This window comes from Solea senegalensis, linkage group LG2 (assembly GCF_019176455.1).
Source record: "Solea senegalensis isolate Sse05_10M linkage group LG2, IFAPA_SoseM_1, whole genome shotgun sequence".
Lineage (NCBI taxonomy): Eukaryota > Metazoa > Chordata > Actinopteri > Pleuronectiformes > Soleidae > Solea > Solea senegalensis.
Genome location: NC_058022.1, coordinates 13,046,709 through 13,063,468, shown reverse-complemented (window position 1 = coordinate 13,063,468; position 16,760 = coordinate 13,046,709). Strand labels below are relative to the sequence as shown.

At 40.7% G+C, this 16,760-nt stretch overlaps 3 protein-coding genes across 3 annotated transcripts; 1 reads left to right on the top strand and 2 right to left on the bottom strand.

The window, feature by feature from the left end:
- Nucleotides 1–183: 183 nt before the first annotated feature.
- Nucleotides 184–6,666, bottom strand: ppig (peptidylprolyl isomerase G (cyclophilin G)). Its single transcript, XM_044019798.1, has 13 exons — nt 6,531–6,666; nt 5,966–6,049; nt 5,230–5,304; nt 5,031–5,138; nt 4,516–4,560; nt 4,340–4,427; nt 4,185–4,214; nt 3,848–3,987; nt 3,548–3,719; nt 3,275–3,460; nt 3,105–3,189; nt 2,802–2,941; nt 184–2,206 (listed from the first exon to the last, which is right to left on the bottom strand). The coding sequence occupies exons 2-13, from the start codon at nt 6,024–6,026 to the stop codon at nt 1,213–1,215; spliced, it is 2,124 nt and encodes a 707-aa protein (XP_043875733.1). The 5' UTR covers nt 6,027–6,049; nt 6,531–6,666; the 3' UTR covers nt 184–1,212.
- Nucleotides 6,667–6,932: 266 nt separating this feature from the next.
- On the top strand, nt 6,933–12,713 carry fastkd1 (FAST kinase domains 1). The gene is made up of 15 exons (XM_044019793.1): nt 6,933–7,273; nt 7,392–7,896; nt 7,981–8,049; nt 8,316–8,441; nt 8,517–8,915; nt 9,013–9,123; nt 9,665–9,796; nt 9,874–10,360; nt 10,446–10,560; nt 10,641–10,769; nt 10,868–10,999; nt 11,088–11,201; nt 11,896–12,040; nt 12,144–12,258; nt 12,344–12,713. Exons 2-15 carry the CDS (start codon nt 7,562–7,564, stop codon nt 12,425–12,427), a joined length of 2,493 nt encoding a protein of 830 aa, XP_043875728.1. The 5' UTR covers nt 6,933–7,273; nt 7,392–7,561; the 3' UTR covers nt 12,428–12,713.
- klhl41a (kelch-like family member 41a) lies at nt 12,419–16,738 on the bottom strand. The gene is made up of 6 exons (XM_044019807.1): nt 15,064–16,738; nt 14,783–14,940; nt 14,588–14,695; nt 14,302–14,487; nt 13,663–13,809; nt 12,419–13,565 (listed from the first exon to the last, which is right to left on the bottom strand). The coding sequence occupies exons 1-6, from the start codon at nt 16,147–16,149 to the stop codon at nt 13,454–13,456; spliced, it is 1,797 nt and encodes a 598-aa protein (XP_043875742.1). The 5' UTR covers nt 16,150–16,738; the 3' UTR covers nt 12,419–13,453.
- Nucleotides 16,739–16,760: the final 22 nt, after the last annotated feature.

The window sequence follows — 16,760 nt, the reverse complement described above, 5'->3', positions numbered from 1 at the left end:
AATTAGTGAGAATTAATTAAACATGTCTCGACATGTCCTGACTACAAACAGTTAATTTAACTTAACTTAATATGATAACACCACACTGTAAATATAATATAAAGTTACTAACCATATGATGTGATCACTGTGATGCATGTCCTAAGGATTATAACATTTTCAGAAAATGGAAGAAACAACTGATTAAAATTCAAACTCAACAATTTAATCATTCTACACTGTGGTGGAGTTATTAAAACGCACTCGCACAAAACACAATTCATTTTAACTGTTTTGTTTTTTTCCTTAACGGCATGACTTGACTTCTTTCAAAGAAAAAAAGAAAAAAGAAAAAGGGGGGGCATCTCAAAACTGCTTAACAAATGGAATTACAATAAAACTGTGACATACAAAAGAAAGAAAATCGATGTATACATTTATTTCATTCAATGACTGGGATAAACACACATGCAAGACCTAATGAGATTGGTGTAGTAAAAAATAATTCGACGTTTACTGACTTTTCCCCAATTTAGAAGCAGTTAAATAATATTAAAAACAGAATTCAATACAAAAATGGCTTTGGGGGGGACGGGGCTTAAATGGGAGAATCTTTCCTTTTTTGCAAACAGCCTTTTTTAAGCCAAAACATGATTCGGTTAAGTAAAATAATAAAAAATACCTTCAAAAATGTCACTGTTGAATGTACAATTAAACAAAAACATGTACTTATGCCAGAGGGTTTTTTTCTCCACTCATTATCTTTTCATCAGGTGTTTCATGATTAAAAAAAAAGAAAAAAAAAAAAGAGGGGAGCCAAAATATGCATCTGCCAGTACTGCAAATACTTCACAAATAAAAGCCAGGGAACTGAAATGCTACTTTGGAAGAGAGTACAGGAACAGAAATCATGGTAAAAGATCAATTTCACTTCGAGCCACTCCTGGCAAAAGTAAGTTTGAGGTCTATTCTCAGGGAAGAGCAGGGCAGCTGTAAGCAGCTCAGGTTTCTCTCCTTTGAAACCGTAATCGTTTTTTTTTCCCAAATAAAATTCAGACACTCATTCCAGTTGCCTGAACTGTGAGTTGTGTTTCAGCACTAAAGGAGTGATATGAACATGCCCCAGAAAGCTGGTGCCGTGTGTGTTGCGAGAGAGTAGTGGGTATAAAATTAAAGCAACTCAAAGAATTCCAAATCAGTTTCTTTCTTTTTAAATAGGAAACCATCACAGACTCAGTCCCCATCAGAGCTGGAGCTAGAGCTGGATTTGCTCCTCTTGCGGTCGTTTCTGTTTTTGTCTTTTGTACTATCTGGTTTCGGTCTGGCCGGACTTCTTCTGTCTTTGGATTTGGAGTCTGGGCTCTTGTGACTCTTTCTTTTCTCATGTCTGTCACTGTCAGAACTGCTGCTATGTCTTCTCCTTCGGCTGGCAGCTACTCTGTCTTTGTCCTTTCTATGAGATGACCGATCTTTGCTGTGATCTCTTTTATTACTCTTACTTCTGGAACGCCTGTTTCTGTACGAGTCTCTAGTCTTGTTTCTATCTGGGCTTCTTGTCCGAGCGTCCTTGTCCCTAGACGCTCCTCTCCTCTTATCGTCTCTTTCACTGTTGCGTCGTCTTTCCTGACTCCTGCTGCGACGCCTTTCCTTACTCTTACTGCGTTCCCTGTCTCTCTCCCTGTCTTTTTCTCGTTTTTCTTCCTTGTCTTTCGTTGCTGGAGTTCTGCTTGTATCCCGATTTTTGCTGCTTGATCTATGCCTGTCTTTAGATTCCGTTTTTTCCTTGCTTTTTGACTTTGATCGCGTTCTCTCGCCATTTCTTCCTTTTGTATCCTCTTTATTCTTTTTGTCAGACCCATGACTCTTATTTCTATCTTTACTTTGATCAGATTCCGATTCCTTTTCTTTCTTATCATTTCGGTTTTTGCTTCTTGAGCGACCGCTCCTCTCGTCACTTTTGTGCTTGTGAGTCTTCTCTCTGCTTTTTGACCGTCTACTCTTCTCTCTGCTTTTGCTGCGACTTTGAGATTTGTCTTGCTTCTTTGCCTTATGTTTACTTTGCTTCTCGCCCTGCTCTACAGCGGTCTCTTCTTTGCTTTTGGATCGATGTGACCGAGATTTCTTGTCTTTTTTACCATCGGACGTTTTTTCATGCTTTGTGCTAGAGGCCCGTCTCTCTTTTCTCTGAGCTTTAACAGCCTCGTTCCTGGCTTCATTCATGTCGCCTCTATACAGAAAAAGAAAAGGAAAAACAATTGATTCAATAATGTGAATAAAAAACACTCATATATACACATCCATTAGATAAATAATGCTTCACTGGTTGCAATATAACAAAAATCATAAAATAGGGGCTGAATGATTTCTGATTCTACCAGATAATGCAATTTGTTATTACTAAGTAATAACATTAGGAAAATAATAGGACCTTTGATAATTGCGCTGTTTCAAATAGATTCACCCAATCCCTCGAGACACATTTGTATTTCATTAATGTATATTTATATAGTGGAGAACCTTCAACCTTCTTAGTAAGAAACTTGCTAACTGAACTATCACTGTTGTCCAAGATCTGGTCACAGCAGTGAAGCATGCCACTGCTAATTGACATTACGAATGAGATTTGCCAGTTGCTGTTGGACTGAGCATCAAGACTGTGATTGACAGTGTGTGTTTCAGCAACTCAAGTTCGCAAACAGTTTCATAAAGTCAAGCACTCCCATACTTCACACTGTTCATGGTTGTGGCCCAAAAACATCTCTAATACATGTATATACACACATTTCTAGTGGGTCATTAATTAATGTTGAGCAGCATCTTACTTGTCTCCCTTAATCCAGCGCTCGCCTGTGACTGCCCGCATCCTCTGGCGCTGCAACTCTTGGCGCCAGTGAGGAGGCGTTTCACTGCGGCGAAAGCGATCTCTGGACCTTGAACGGGAGCGAGAAGGAGTACGGTATCTCTGGATTGGAGAAATGACAAAGCAGTTCATTTTGTACAGACACACAAAAGGAAATGATATCAAGACAGGAATAACAGCACTGTTTATTAATGTTAAAATGCAATTTTAGCAATGCAAGGACTATGTGACATGAGTTTGGTTTGTTATCGTTACATGCACTTACCCTCGGACCTCGGCCTTTTATCTTTCGACCAGATCGTGTCATCACCAGTCTTCTGTTATATGCAGACTGTGAGTTATAGGACAGGCTAAAACAAGAAATAAAATGATTACTATTAGTAGTAATTATAACAAAGACAGATTATAAAATAAATGCTTGTCAAGAAAACTGACTTCTCTCTTGGTCTGTCCTCTTTACTCCTCTGATCTTTTTTAACCTCCTCTTTCTGGTTTTGGACAGACTGAGGACTTCTTCTCATGAGGAATCTGTTCTCTGGGATGGGCGGTATTTCCTCAGGACGTACAGTAGATGTAACCAACTCCTCCTGTTCTTTCTCTTCAGGAACTACAACCTCAGGCCTGGAAAAACATAATGAATCACAGTTAAGTCACAAAATACAGTTTTCACAATTGACATTGAAAATGTCAGACTTCATCATCGGGTACCTTTTCTTGTCCTTCTCCTGTTTCTTTTTTTGCTTTTTTGCCTTCTTTTTGCGCTTCTTGGTTTCTTTCTCAGATTCTTCTGAGTCAGAGGAAGAATCTGAGGAGCTATCAGAGTCACTGGAGCTACTGCTGGAACTGGAAGCTCGATCTTTCTTTTTTTCATCCTTCTTTGCTGCAAAGATGTAAAAGTATGTCACAACCACTGCTAACTCAAATCTCAGGATAGATATTGATTCCAAGGAGTAAATGAGACAGAAGTTTAAATTTTGAAAATACTGACAAATCTTTTGGCAAACAAACCTTTTGACTTAGGGACCAGCTCTCCACAGTTCAGAACCTTCACCTCAGCATATGGTTTGCTGTTGGGATCCGTTTTCTGACTCTCCATGGTTTGAACAACCTCTTGGCCAGAGATCACATGGCCAAAAACCACATGGACACTGGGAAAATAACGTAGTTTGAGATTAAACAACATGCTGTTAATAGTGCACTATAAAATGTGATATTTTCAAGGTTCAAGGTTTTTATTTGCCATTTGTGCTTAAACAGACAGTCCAGGCACATTGGAAATCTTGTGCGGGTTCTACGAGTCAGTTGTAGGAGACAGAAACAAATTAAGCAATTAAGCAGCAATTACCCATCAAGATGAGGGGATGGTTTTGTAGTTCTGAAGTTTCATAGCAAGTGGTTGGGAGAAAAACAAAAAGGTACACCATTATTTGAAAGGCTTAAAGAAAGAACAACCTTGAAAAAAAAAAAACATCAACAATTTGAAAAGCATATAATTTTTACATGAAAAACTGGGATCCGTTTGTATCTTTGCCTCTATTTGCCATAGACAGCAGGTTATCCTTGTTGTGTTTAACAGCAAAGCTTTCATCTGGGGGAGAAGGATAAGATCAGAGTGTCACCTTTGAAGGCAAAGTCAGTTTGGAAAACATCTCTACAATCTCTGATAGTTGCTTTACCTTCAAAAAAGCCTCCATAGATGGATTCACCTCCTCTTCCATTGCCTAAGATGTTAAAAAAGGGGAGTTGCACATCAGACTATAGCATACACGACAACATACAGTTTTCCCAGATTTTCTCTCATATTGTTTGGTGATAGTGTCAGCCTCTTACATTGTAAATGCAACCAAAGCACCAACCAACATCTGCTATTTAAATGAAGCGACGCAGAAAAGCACCAACCCACCCTCCCGCTGCCTCAGTCATTTAAATGGTCATACACATCATCTCCTACAACACTTTTCCCCATGGGCTGCATTGTAGTAATTCATTAAAGTAACTTATTAGCTTCAATGTGACTTTTTCTGCTTGGAGTTAACGCAGTTGACTTAGGAAATCCACTGATAAATTGATTTTGGTGACGCAAACTGTAGAGCAACACAGACAATTTGTGCTTTACTTTCAGTAACTTCATTCTTACATTCCCTGAAAAGTTATAATTTCTTCAAAACTAATTTAGCCTTTATTAGCTCACCTTCACTGAAGTCTCCTCCTTGAATCATGAAGTCTTTAACAATACGATGGAACAGACATCCTTTGTAGTGCAGGGGTTTCTGAGTTCCTTTACCAATTCCTTTCTCACCTGGATGAAACATTAATAATAACAATTATTATAAAAGTGTGACACATAAAAGACTGCTGGAATATTCCTGCAAAGGAAATTCATTATTCACCTGTGCAGAGGCATCTGAAGTTTTCACATGTTTTGGGACAGATGTCTGAAAACAACTCCACCACAATTCTGCCAACTGTAAGAAGAAATCGGTTTAGAAAACATTTGGTCATATACTACTTGAATTTGTCAGTATGAGATATGAGATATGTTATCATATTGAATGACTGAACTGAGATGATGATTACCAACTTGCAGGTTAATTTTATTTCCATTTAATTTCCTTCACAGAACTCTTAGTGTTTGTGAACATGAACATTTTCCAATAACATCCAAAATCTTTTCACTCATTGACATGCAATTCAGTTTAGGGCATGTAAACATGGTCAAAGCGACCTTGAACAGCTCAATTCAAGCATCAGAGTGGGGAAGAATGGTGATTAAGATGATTTTGAACATGCCATAGTTGTTGGTCTGAGTATTTCAGAAACGGCTGCGGTTTACTCACACAACAAAAAAGTAAATGTCAAGTATTCTACTCAAAAATGTCTTCTTGATGACAGATCAGAGGAGAATGGCCAGACCAGACAAAATGGGAACTCAAATAACCAGTCATTACAACCAGAAGATCATCTCTGAATGCACAACACATCCAACGTTTAGGCAAGATGGGCTACAGCAGCAGAAGACGACAGCGAGCGCCACTCCTACCACTTTATTGGATGTCCGGTGTAATTCAGTGGTGGGTGATTATATAAGTGAGTGAGTGAGTGAGTGAGTATATCAGAGACTCTTACCAAGCACGTTGCTGATTCCGATGTCAAGGAAGCACCGAGGGCGCTGCACCTTGATACCCATGATAACCACAGCTGACCAAACTCCTGCAGGTCGGAGACACATATCACACCAATATGAGTGACAGACAATATGAAATGAGCTGCACATGATCACACATGCCAGCTGAGGGAGTTCAAAATGTGGAAAACAATAACGGTATCGACTGTAAACCGATGGTGTTCCGAAAAATAGAGACACGTCGCTCATACAGCTGGATTTACATAGGTATTGCAATGATAGTTTTAATCGTACGTTGTTGATAGGTGACGAGATACACATTTTAAATATTGGGTTTGAAGTATCTCCGTTTATTCACCCACAACGTGGATTCATTCGTTGCGATTTCACTCTCCAGTATCAATGCCTGTATCCAACGGCACGGCCTGGTGTTAGCATTAGCAAGCGCACCTAGCCTAAGCTACATAACACAGAGAGGGCATCTCCTTCGTAACCCAACGCCGGCCGCTTTAGTGTATTGACTGAATATTGCTTCACTATACCGCCGATAATGCAAAAACACATCACCTTGGACGCAGGGATATCACTCCATACAACGGGCAGCTTCTTACAGACGACGAAAATTAAGTTTCATTCAGTGTTGAGCTCACTATTTTCTGAAGATGGCGCGGCGAGGACGTCAATCGCTGTCGAGGCTCGTGCGCCAGTCAACGTACCGGGGCACGCACACCAACGAACCAGTGTATGTTTTCATGCCCTGAATTCCACCTGTCGGATACAGCTTTCCCTCAGGCTGCTTCTTATACATCACTGAATTGTATTAAAAAATCATATAGACATGATTTGATTGTATATTAACATTTACAGAATCGACACAGACGTTTCTCACCGCAATTAAACCAACATTTTTGCGCTATGTTAATGCGGTTGAACGAGCTGCTGCCTGAAGGACAAACGCAGGGTGTAAAAATTCTTCATATACTTTGGCTACGGAAGTGAAACATTTTAGCACCCATGCTGAGCAATTTTGACTTTGAATTAGCCATTTTAGTGACAGCGTTGTATTTGTTGTTGGATTATACATGTTTGAATCAGTGTAACCTGCAAATATTTTGCTAAAACTTGATGAACAGCGGCAGTCCCGTCGCTTCAGCCAATTTATGTGACTGTTTCTTTACCCACGTGAAATGCCTCGTTACGAAAACTGAGCCCAATAACAGATAGTTACAGCAGAGGAGATACAGGGAATCTGTGAGAGCTGCTTCTTCACAACATTCAAACAGAGATGAAGTCCCCTGAACCTGAGTCAGGTACCTTTAATGTCATGTCTGGTATTTGTTTTATTATTGTCGTATAATAAATATAAAGTAAGAAAGAATGAACCACATTAAATTATTTGTTTTTGTATTGTGTTTTTTTACTTGATAGATGTCCCTAAAGGAGAACCTTACATCTAGCACCTTCAGAGTGAATATTGCTGGGTGTGAAATCAGTAGGCTGAATCTGCTTGTTAGGTTGACATTGAGGAAGATAAAGGACACTGTGTTGGTGCAATGAAAGCCACAGTTCATATATCATCTTAGTCCAGGTCTGTGATTATGTTTCGGCTCCGGAGTGTGAATTCTTGCCTTCGTAGGCTTCTTCATGGTGGGACAGTGTGCAGAGATCAGGTTCTGGAGCAGCTACAGGTTTGCTCGGCTGAAGGCCAGTTGTTTGATGTGGTGGGCAAGAATAAGGCCAAGCTGACGGTGAATCATGTCAGCTGTGCTGTGGGGATGCTGTGGCAGTTTCAGAGGGAGAAACCTCAGCTGCTCAGGACAGTGGAGCTCATCAAGAGCCACCCTCAGTTCTTGACCCTGCGGGTTTTGGCTGAGAACAAAATTGCTCTAATGGAGGATTTTATGTTGGTGGACATGTTGTACATCTTCCTCAGGTATGTTCAATTGCAGACATTATGAACTTGACATAATGTGACTTATAAAGTTGAAATGACAGTTTGCTTTATTGTCTTTTGTAGATTGTATGTGGATCCACATGATTCTCTCATCCAACAGTTGGTTTCAGAAGCATGGCTAAGAATAGACAGGTAACATTTCATTTCATGTTTTTGTTATTTCATATTGGATTTCATGGAATGAATATCTCAACTGTTTATATTCCGTTAATCAAGTAATTATTTTGGTGGAAACGTTATCTAATAATGTCTGACTCAACATGGTAACTGGTCAGTATTTGTAGTGCTTTTCTAGTTTAATGATCACCATCACAGTAGTTGTTTAATTTGACATATAGATCAACTAATTGTTTAATGGCAATTTGATAGTAATGAGATATAAATGTGTATTTTTGTAGATTTCCAATGACGTCCCTTTCCAAGTTCGCAATTTGTCTCACTGATCAGCAACTTCAACACAGCCCCCTCATGGGCCACATCACCAACATTGTGGATAAGAAGCTGTCGTCCATTGATGATGCCAGGTTGGTCATTAGAAAAATATGATCAGATTTAAGCATCTCAAATTGTGTATTTACACTGTGGCATTGATTTCATAGGATCTTAACTACATTCATGATAAGTACATCGTCCCTGGCGTCTTCCCGGCTCCGAGATGCCTTTATTAGAAGAGCCGACAATCTTCTGGACACCATGGATCACTTAAGTTACAACAACCCTCGAAGAGTGGTGCAGTTCATGCGCAACATCAAGTATGTTCACAGGCCTCTGCTGGAGAAGTGCAACCAGATCCTCCTATGCAATGTTCCCAGGATGGATGCAGAGAATATTGGCATCATCTTGGGGCTGTATCAGTCCTTGCAGTTCAACAACTGTGACTTCAGGCTGGCTGCAAAGCAGAGATTGATTGAACTCATTGATTCAACCACAGATGCACTCTCCTTCCCTAAACTGTTTGTTGCGTTGGCTCCCATGGCCAGTCCAGATATGAGAGAGGGGTTTGTATCATTATTAGTGGAAATTTGTGGAAATTCAGCCTCTATCAGAAGTCCATGAGTCTAACCAGTTTGTTTTTTGTGGTTTAATCCCTTTTAGGTTGGAGAACACGGCCTTCTTGTTGGCAGATGAGCTGAGTGCACAGCAGGCCGTTGCTGTAGCAGAAGCATTAGAAGAGATTCAGAGCAGGAACTTGAGCTTACTGAACAAGTGAGTTCCACTGCAGTCACATTGCACCTGAAGTTACTTCATTCATCAAGCCATGTTGGTGCATTGCATTTCAGTGTATTATCCCTTTTCTATGAAGGCAGTTAAAAGACCACTTCAGAGCTTTTACCTTATCTGGAACCGGTTATTTGTGTATTTCCTAAGACCTGGCTATCAACCAAATAAAATTCCACTCGTCTGGTGTAGAGGATATACCCACTTACGTTGTGGTGGCTGGGTTTGGGATTTTTGTAACCAACAATACTAATCAGCTGAAAAGTATCAGGAAATTGCACTACACCAATGCCAAAAAAAAGAAAGTTGAAAGTTTATCTTTGAACTTGGAAATTGAACCATTTACAGGTTCTGTTGTACAGTCTTCATCATCTGGTGTGTAATTGCAGACGATCTACGGTTTTCCCACTACAGCATATATTTGAACATTTCATAAACCTACATTTTACGTAATCACACCAAAATTCCAGTGATGAATATCAGATTTTGAAAAAACACTTAAATCTTTTCTTACCAAATCATTTTCCAGAATTGCCTCAGTAATTCAGAGGAACCTTCATATCTATAAACCAATGGAAGTGGCCAGAATCACACGAACCCTTTACCTGCTGCAGTACCAGAACCCTGAACTCTTCACTAAACTTAAAGACATGTTGGTCAAGTAAGTGTTCATTTTTGCCAAGGATCCTTTTTGCTTCAGCAGAATGCAATGTTGACTGACTGGATTTTATTGTGCAGACTTTTGCAGCGCAGTGTCTTTCCCTCTGAGGTGACCATGCTGATCCGCGTTCTGTCCACGCTGCCCTGCCCACAACTCGACGAGGGAGTGAAGTCCCGCGTGGAGGCAGTGGTGACACAGTGCAATCTGAATGAACTCAACACCATTTCCTTTGCTGTTGCCAAGTGGATACGGAACGATCCCTCTTACAGTCACAACACTCCCAGCAGGTATGTGCGTCTGCTGCAGACTCTCAACCAATGTGGCCACAAGAGGCTACAAACAGCTGACCGGATAGACTTGGTGCTCGAGGAGCTCAGGTATGTCACAGGGGAGTGGTTTGAAGAAATGCTGCTCCAAGAGACAATGGTCACACTGCAGAGAATGATGGATCAAATTAACGGGACCAATGTGCTGGAGGTGGCTCTCTTTTTAACCAGGATGAATCACCTCTGCCCTCCTCTCATGGACAGAATTGCCAGTGTGGCCATTAAAGACATTGACAAGGTGCGTTAAGAAACATCATGACATGTTAAGTTTCAAATATTTCATTATAAATTAAGTGTACATTTCCTTTATAATTTTTTTCAAGATTCACTATTCAGCAATATACACCATCCTGCTTCCATTTACTGTCCTGAATTATGATCCTGCAATATCGGATGAGTTCTATGAAGTGTGTATTCAGCACTTCACTGCCCATATCAGTAAGTGATGAGTTGCATTATGGACTTTAATTTGTCTCATTTAATGATCACTCTGACACCATGTCTCCATGTGTACGTAGAATCCTTTGACCCACACATGCTGGTTCTGCTGGCATACACTTTGGCTGTAGCTGACTATTTTCCTGAAGAACTGGTCAGAGAAATCTTCAGCATAGACTTTCTGAGAAAGTTGGACTCACAGTTAGAAAGTACGCGTCCAGAGAGTGTAAATTATATGGCAAATAGTTGTATCCGTGCACCTGTGGCACACTTCACACTTAATGTCTCTTCATGTCACATCTTGCAGCTTTACCCGACTCCCTCAACATGCGGACTCGACTGCGCCTCATGGAGCTCAATCGTGCCGTGTGCCTGGGGTGTCCCGAGTTCCAAGTGCCTTGGTTTCATGACCTCTACTGCCAGCAGATACAAAAGAATGGTATCAGGATTAACACATGTCTTCCAGTCTTTGTGGGTTAGAAACTTGAAAGTTCAGTTCACTCCATATGGTTAAAATACTTTTTCAGGCAATGTCACTGTTAGTCCTGTGCAGCAGCAGATCCACAAAATGCTGGCTGAAGTTCTCGGTGGCATCAACTGTGTTCGAGTTGCAGTTGTCACTCCGTACTTTTACACAGTGGGTGAGTATTCTTCAATCATTTTAAACACTGTTTTGATTTTATTTGATCACTTTTGTGTTTAATCCTGAAGGAAAAACCTTCTTGCATTTGTAACATTTTTGGGGTCCAAGTCAAGAAGGCTGAGTGAATTTAACAGAAGTTAGTCAGACACCCATAGCCACACGTGTACTGGGGTTCCTCAGTCATAATGCAACCTTTTCTGAAGGCCTATTGCACGGCTGCTACTCCAACATCATATGTAAATAAAATAGATGCTACATGAAACATTAGAAAAGCCAATAACCCAAGCGGAGCTCATGAGTCACTTCTGCCATTCTGTAATTTCAGCTGTTACACATTGATTATCTACTACAGGCTTATTTCTGTACTGTGAAATTTGTGCTCAATTGAGGGGACAGGCTTAAATTTCTCCTAAGTGCTTGGATTGCTTGGATTTTGTATAGTATAAGTACAGTATAATTGTATGATTTTAGTGTATACAGGTATGGTTTTTATGTATGTATCCTTACACTGTTCATATTTTTGGTTAATTAGTTCCACACCAGCCCTTTGTCACCCCCAGTGTTTTGGAGTCCATATTGCTCATTTCCTGTCTTACTGTATGTCCATTATGTACAAAAGAAAATGGATGGAAAATGAAGTGAATATCTGCACTATAAAATAATGTAATGTGACCCTTTTTCTTTCTATAAAGACTTCGAATGCATACTGGACAAACACCTGCGGCCACTGCCTTACAGTAATCTGAGCACACTGCAGATATCAGAACAAGGGAAAGTTCAATGGGAGACGAGCTCACTGGAAAACGTCACACATGAGCTTCCAGCGGGAGCTCAACGGTAGCAACGTATACAGAATACAGCCTGAGTTTATATTGAAAGTGAACAATTAAACCGATAAGAAATCAAATGTATGTGACACCCCTTTTGATTCGTCTTTCAGAGTTGTTGTGGACTTTCTCGATTCAAAGTGCTTCTGTAAAAACTCTCATCATATGAAAGGTGCCACCCTGATGAGGAAAAGACACCTTGAAATTCTGGGATATCGTGTTGTTCAGGTGAGATGACGGAAGTCAAGGTGCTAATGAAGAAATGCCAGTTTAATGTATACAACGGCAATGAATTGTGTGTTTTTCTTTACAGATCCCTCACTTTGAATGGAACTCCATGGAGCTTTCAACACAGGATGCATGGAAGAATTATCTACAGAAGAAAATATTTACATAGCTTTCTTATTGAAGGCATTATTTATTGAACAACGAAAGAAATGTTACATTCAAAAGTGAGCTTTCAGCCTGGTTTAAAAAACAAACAAACAAACCCACAAATCTTGTCAGGGTGGCTGAACTGAGATCAGTGTGTCAGTATAATACAATTGGCTAATATTCAAGTGCTCCTTTTTTGTCACAGAGGCTAAAATTGACATGAATCTACCTCATTCATGTGAACTATCATGGTGTACAATGTCCTTTTGTATTAAATTACTTTTTAAAAAATAAAATGTTATACATTATATCACCAGTGCAGTGAATTAGTGTTTTGTTGCATTTTTATAAGTTATTTGTAATTGTACGTTCATGGTATAATTTAAATGAACTGTTACTGAACTTACCAGAACTAGAAAGGAAAACTAATGAACACAAACTTGATATTAAATCAAATACATGTTTTTATTTCTCTGGAAGTTATTTTCTTTAATGGCAATGCTATATTTTAAGTGAGATTGGAAAAGTTATTTCAAAATTAGATGTCACTGAACAAGTTAAATAATGATACAGTTTTATTCAAAATAAATCTTAGCATTGGTAACGGGTATTTGATGTATTAAAATGACAAACACTGAGCCACTCTGATCTTACACAGCAAGATTATTATTCAGCCTATACTGCTTTACTGTTCCACATGCTTCTTCAATATGTTTAGTGTCAAAAACCGGAGCAAACTCACTCACACAACCACAATAGCCACCAAAATAATAGGACTCCCCACTCCCAACCTCCCAGAGCGAAACCTCTGAGCCATCACGTTGCAGACACAATATCACAAGACACCACCTTCCCACTCCTCTTACTTCACAATCTTTCCCTCCAGACACAGGTACAGAACACTATGAAAAACGCCTGATCCCCTCTGTTAAACAAACAAACAAACAAAAGTAAAACCATATACATGTCATGTGATGTCCTAAATGTGGCATATCTGTACAAGCCTGTGAAAGTTAATTTCTCATCTGCGACAATAAACGGAGTGTTGTTACAGTTTGGGCATTCTGGCTGTATTCAGACGAATGGACACACAGGTGGCTCCAGCTGCATATCGCATCTCTCTGATCATACCGGTCCACTGCTTCTTGTCGTCTTCATGCCTGGTGAGGAAGTTAAAACATTGTGACATAAATCATGGATTAAGAGGTCCACCAAATGTATTATAGAGTACATAGTGCAAAAAATATCAAAACATACTGCCAAATGTCAATGATTTCACTGGGGGCACACTCTTTGTTCTCGTTCTCCACCACAGCGAAGCCTCCTACAGCGTACAGCAGCCCTCTACAGCTGACCAGGTTGACTGAACTTCTCTCCTGGGGAAACTCTGTGAAGGGCGACCACCTGCAACAAGGTGCATTCACTCTCTCATATTAACTTCTTTACATGTTTTTTCTCTCTCCTTTTATTAAGGATTTAATAAAGTTTGAGGGATAGATTAAAGTAGAAGTGGGGTAAACTATGTGCATCAATACCATCGCCATTGCCAGAGAGGTCACAACAAGGAAGAAAGAACAATAATGACAACTACTTATCCAAAATAAATACTTTTAGTTGAAGGGCTTACACTATATGCACAAATTAAAGGTCATACTTGTCGAGCCAATGTGCTTTAAGGGTAGGCAACTGGAAATTCCAGGACTTCTGGAGGACATTTTGCTTCTCATCCAAATGGCTCCATCTGCTCTGACTAACTGGTGGCGAGTATAGGTTTTTAAACCCTTGTGTGTGTCCTTGAGGTCAAATGAAGCCTTTTTGATTTGTCCAGTTGCCTACCTTTGAAGCATTTAGGATAACCATGATCTGTGGACTGAGAACCTTCACTGGAACACATACTTGTTGGTTCCAAAGTCATAGGCTTCACACGCAGCCGTGATGCCTTCTTCATTGACTCCTCCAGCAACAATAATCCTCCCCTTGTGGATAACGGCTCCAAACATGGATCTGGGTGTCTTCATGGAGGCCAGCTCCTTCCACTCTGACCTCTTGTGGTTGTATGCGAACATCTTGTTGGTGGATTTACTTTACCAGTGAGACAAAATGATTTCAAAAAGGGGTCAACATTTGAGTGAAAATTGCATTTTGAATGTAATATCGTCACACCCTAGCATTGCTGTCTTACTTGTCATCTGTTTTGCCTCCGATACTGTACACCAGCCCATTCTCAGAGACCACGCTGTGGCCGTGGATTTTCAGGGGCAACTTTTTCGTCTCAGTCCACTTCATTTTTCTAAAACGGTGGATAAAGTCACAGAGAGTGAATTACAACCAGCATCCATTGAATCAACATCCAAAATAGTTGATGGGCTGAACTTACACAGTGTCGTAGCAATTCACGGTGTCATGTGACTCATCGGTCTGTAAGTCTTTTCCCGCTACAGCAAAGATGAGATTTTCAAATTCCCCCATGCCGAAAAGACACCTGGGAGAGGGCAGTGGTGGCAGGGCAATCCACTCAGCTGTAAGACTGTCAAACTGAGACACACACAGAATGTTTTAGATATTGGTAAAAACAACAAAAAGAAAATCCATCTTATTGAACATAAAATTTTCATGCTTAAAGTTTTCTGATTTCTGATCTGAACAGCTTTTTCCTACCTGGTAGAGGTAACACTGCATCGGGTTCTCTTTGTCTTCCTCGTCGACAAACAGTCCCCCTAACACATACAGACAGTTCTTCTTTGATGCCAGACTGACGTGGTTTCGCGGGACCTGCTCAGCCATTGCAGCGAGAAAACATTCGTTCTCCTGGCTGTCGTAGGCCACTGCAGCAGTGTCACTGATCATCAGCAGCAAGTCTTTGGCATACATGCCATATCTGCGGGTGTCATTCAGGTAGCCGGGCAACTTGCTCTCCTCTCCCTCCTCATTTTCTTTTCCCTTTTTATTCTCGGGCAGCTTTCCCGCAAAGGCTTCCTTGATGACTTTGAGTATCTTGAGAAGCTCAGGATCGGCCTTGATGAGTTCATCCTTCTCCACCCTTTCCTTGAAGTACTTCTCTGGGAGCAGACGGAAGCGGATGCAGTTGAAAGCCTCTGCTAAGGATTTTACGCGCTTCTCTTTGTCTTTCTGGATCCAGCTCATCAAAGCCTCAAACACCATCTCCTCCTTTTCTACATTCAGTGAGTCTGCTCCAATTATAGCAAACATTTCAGGTGGAGCAAGCTCTAGGAAATCCTCATCCTTGGCTATGGTCTCAAACCGATCTGCAATGTAATCCCGAGCTGCTATTGCCAATCTGGCGCAGTTCAGCATCAGTCCCAGCCTGTAGATGGCAAGGCAGTTTTTCATTGACAACTTCTTCTGCAGAAAGTTCACACAGACTGTGAACACCGATGGGATCTGGAAGCGATTGGCAACAGCCAAAATGTCCTGCACATTGTCGTCATTTATGTCAATTTCAGCAGAGTACATGTAATTCACAATCACCTCAATAATATTGGGGTCCAGGTTCTCCAGAACAATCTCCATTTTGTTCTCTTCCTTTCCCTCCTCAGAGAAGTAAAGCTCCCGGAAATAAGGACTACATGCTGCCAGAATGAGCCGATGGCAGGGGATGCTTCTGTCCCCAACCTTCAGTATACAGTCAATCAACTTATTTTCATTCAGAAGCTCCTTGAGACCATCTTGCAACAAAGTACTTTGGAACAGACGGAGATCTTCCCTCAAGCTTTGGGGATCCATTCTTTTCGGACAGGAAGTGGATGAACCGGAGGCAGTTTCCAATCAGCTGGCCCAACTGGTGCAGACGGAGAACTATAGGCAGTCAGCTCTGAGGCCACTTCAATATAACTGTGCCCCTCTAAATATAGCCAACAAGCCCATCCGTGAAGAATTCTGGTTGGCCAAATCGGAGAGCTCACACAGCTGTCACAGCCTTGTCGTCCTGGTGATCACTTACAACATTGTTGTACAGCCACACAGAAATAACCTCTGATCTTTTCATTGTTTTTTACTGATGTCTGTCTGATAACAAATTCGGCAAAGCACATTGTACTATCACTGTACACAGTGGAAAATGTACGGTGTACTGAACATGATAACAGATACGACGGGTATTTACAATCATGTGTATTCTCGGGACGACTACATGTGTTGTGAGTCACAATTCACTCATAGCGATGACTGTTTCCCCTTCAGTGAGTGATTCAGTATCAGCACATCCACAGAGGAATAACAGTTGACGGGGACAGTGAACAGCTGCTGCTGCTGCTGGACGAGACACTGTCCTCCAACATTTTTCAAATACTTTATCACTTTGTTGAGGTCATTGTGTTCTTTCCACCTACACAATA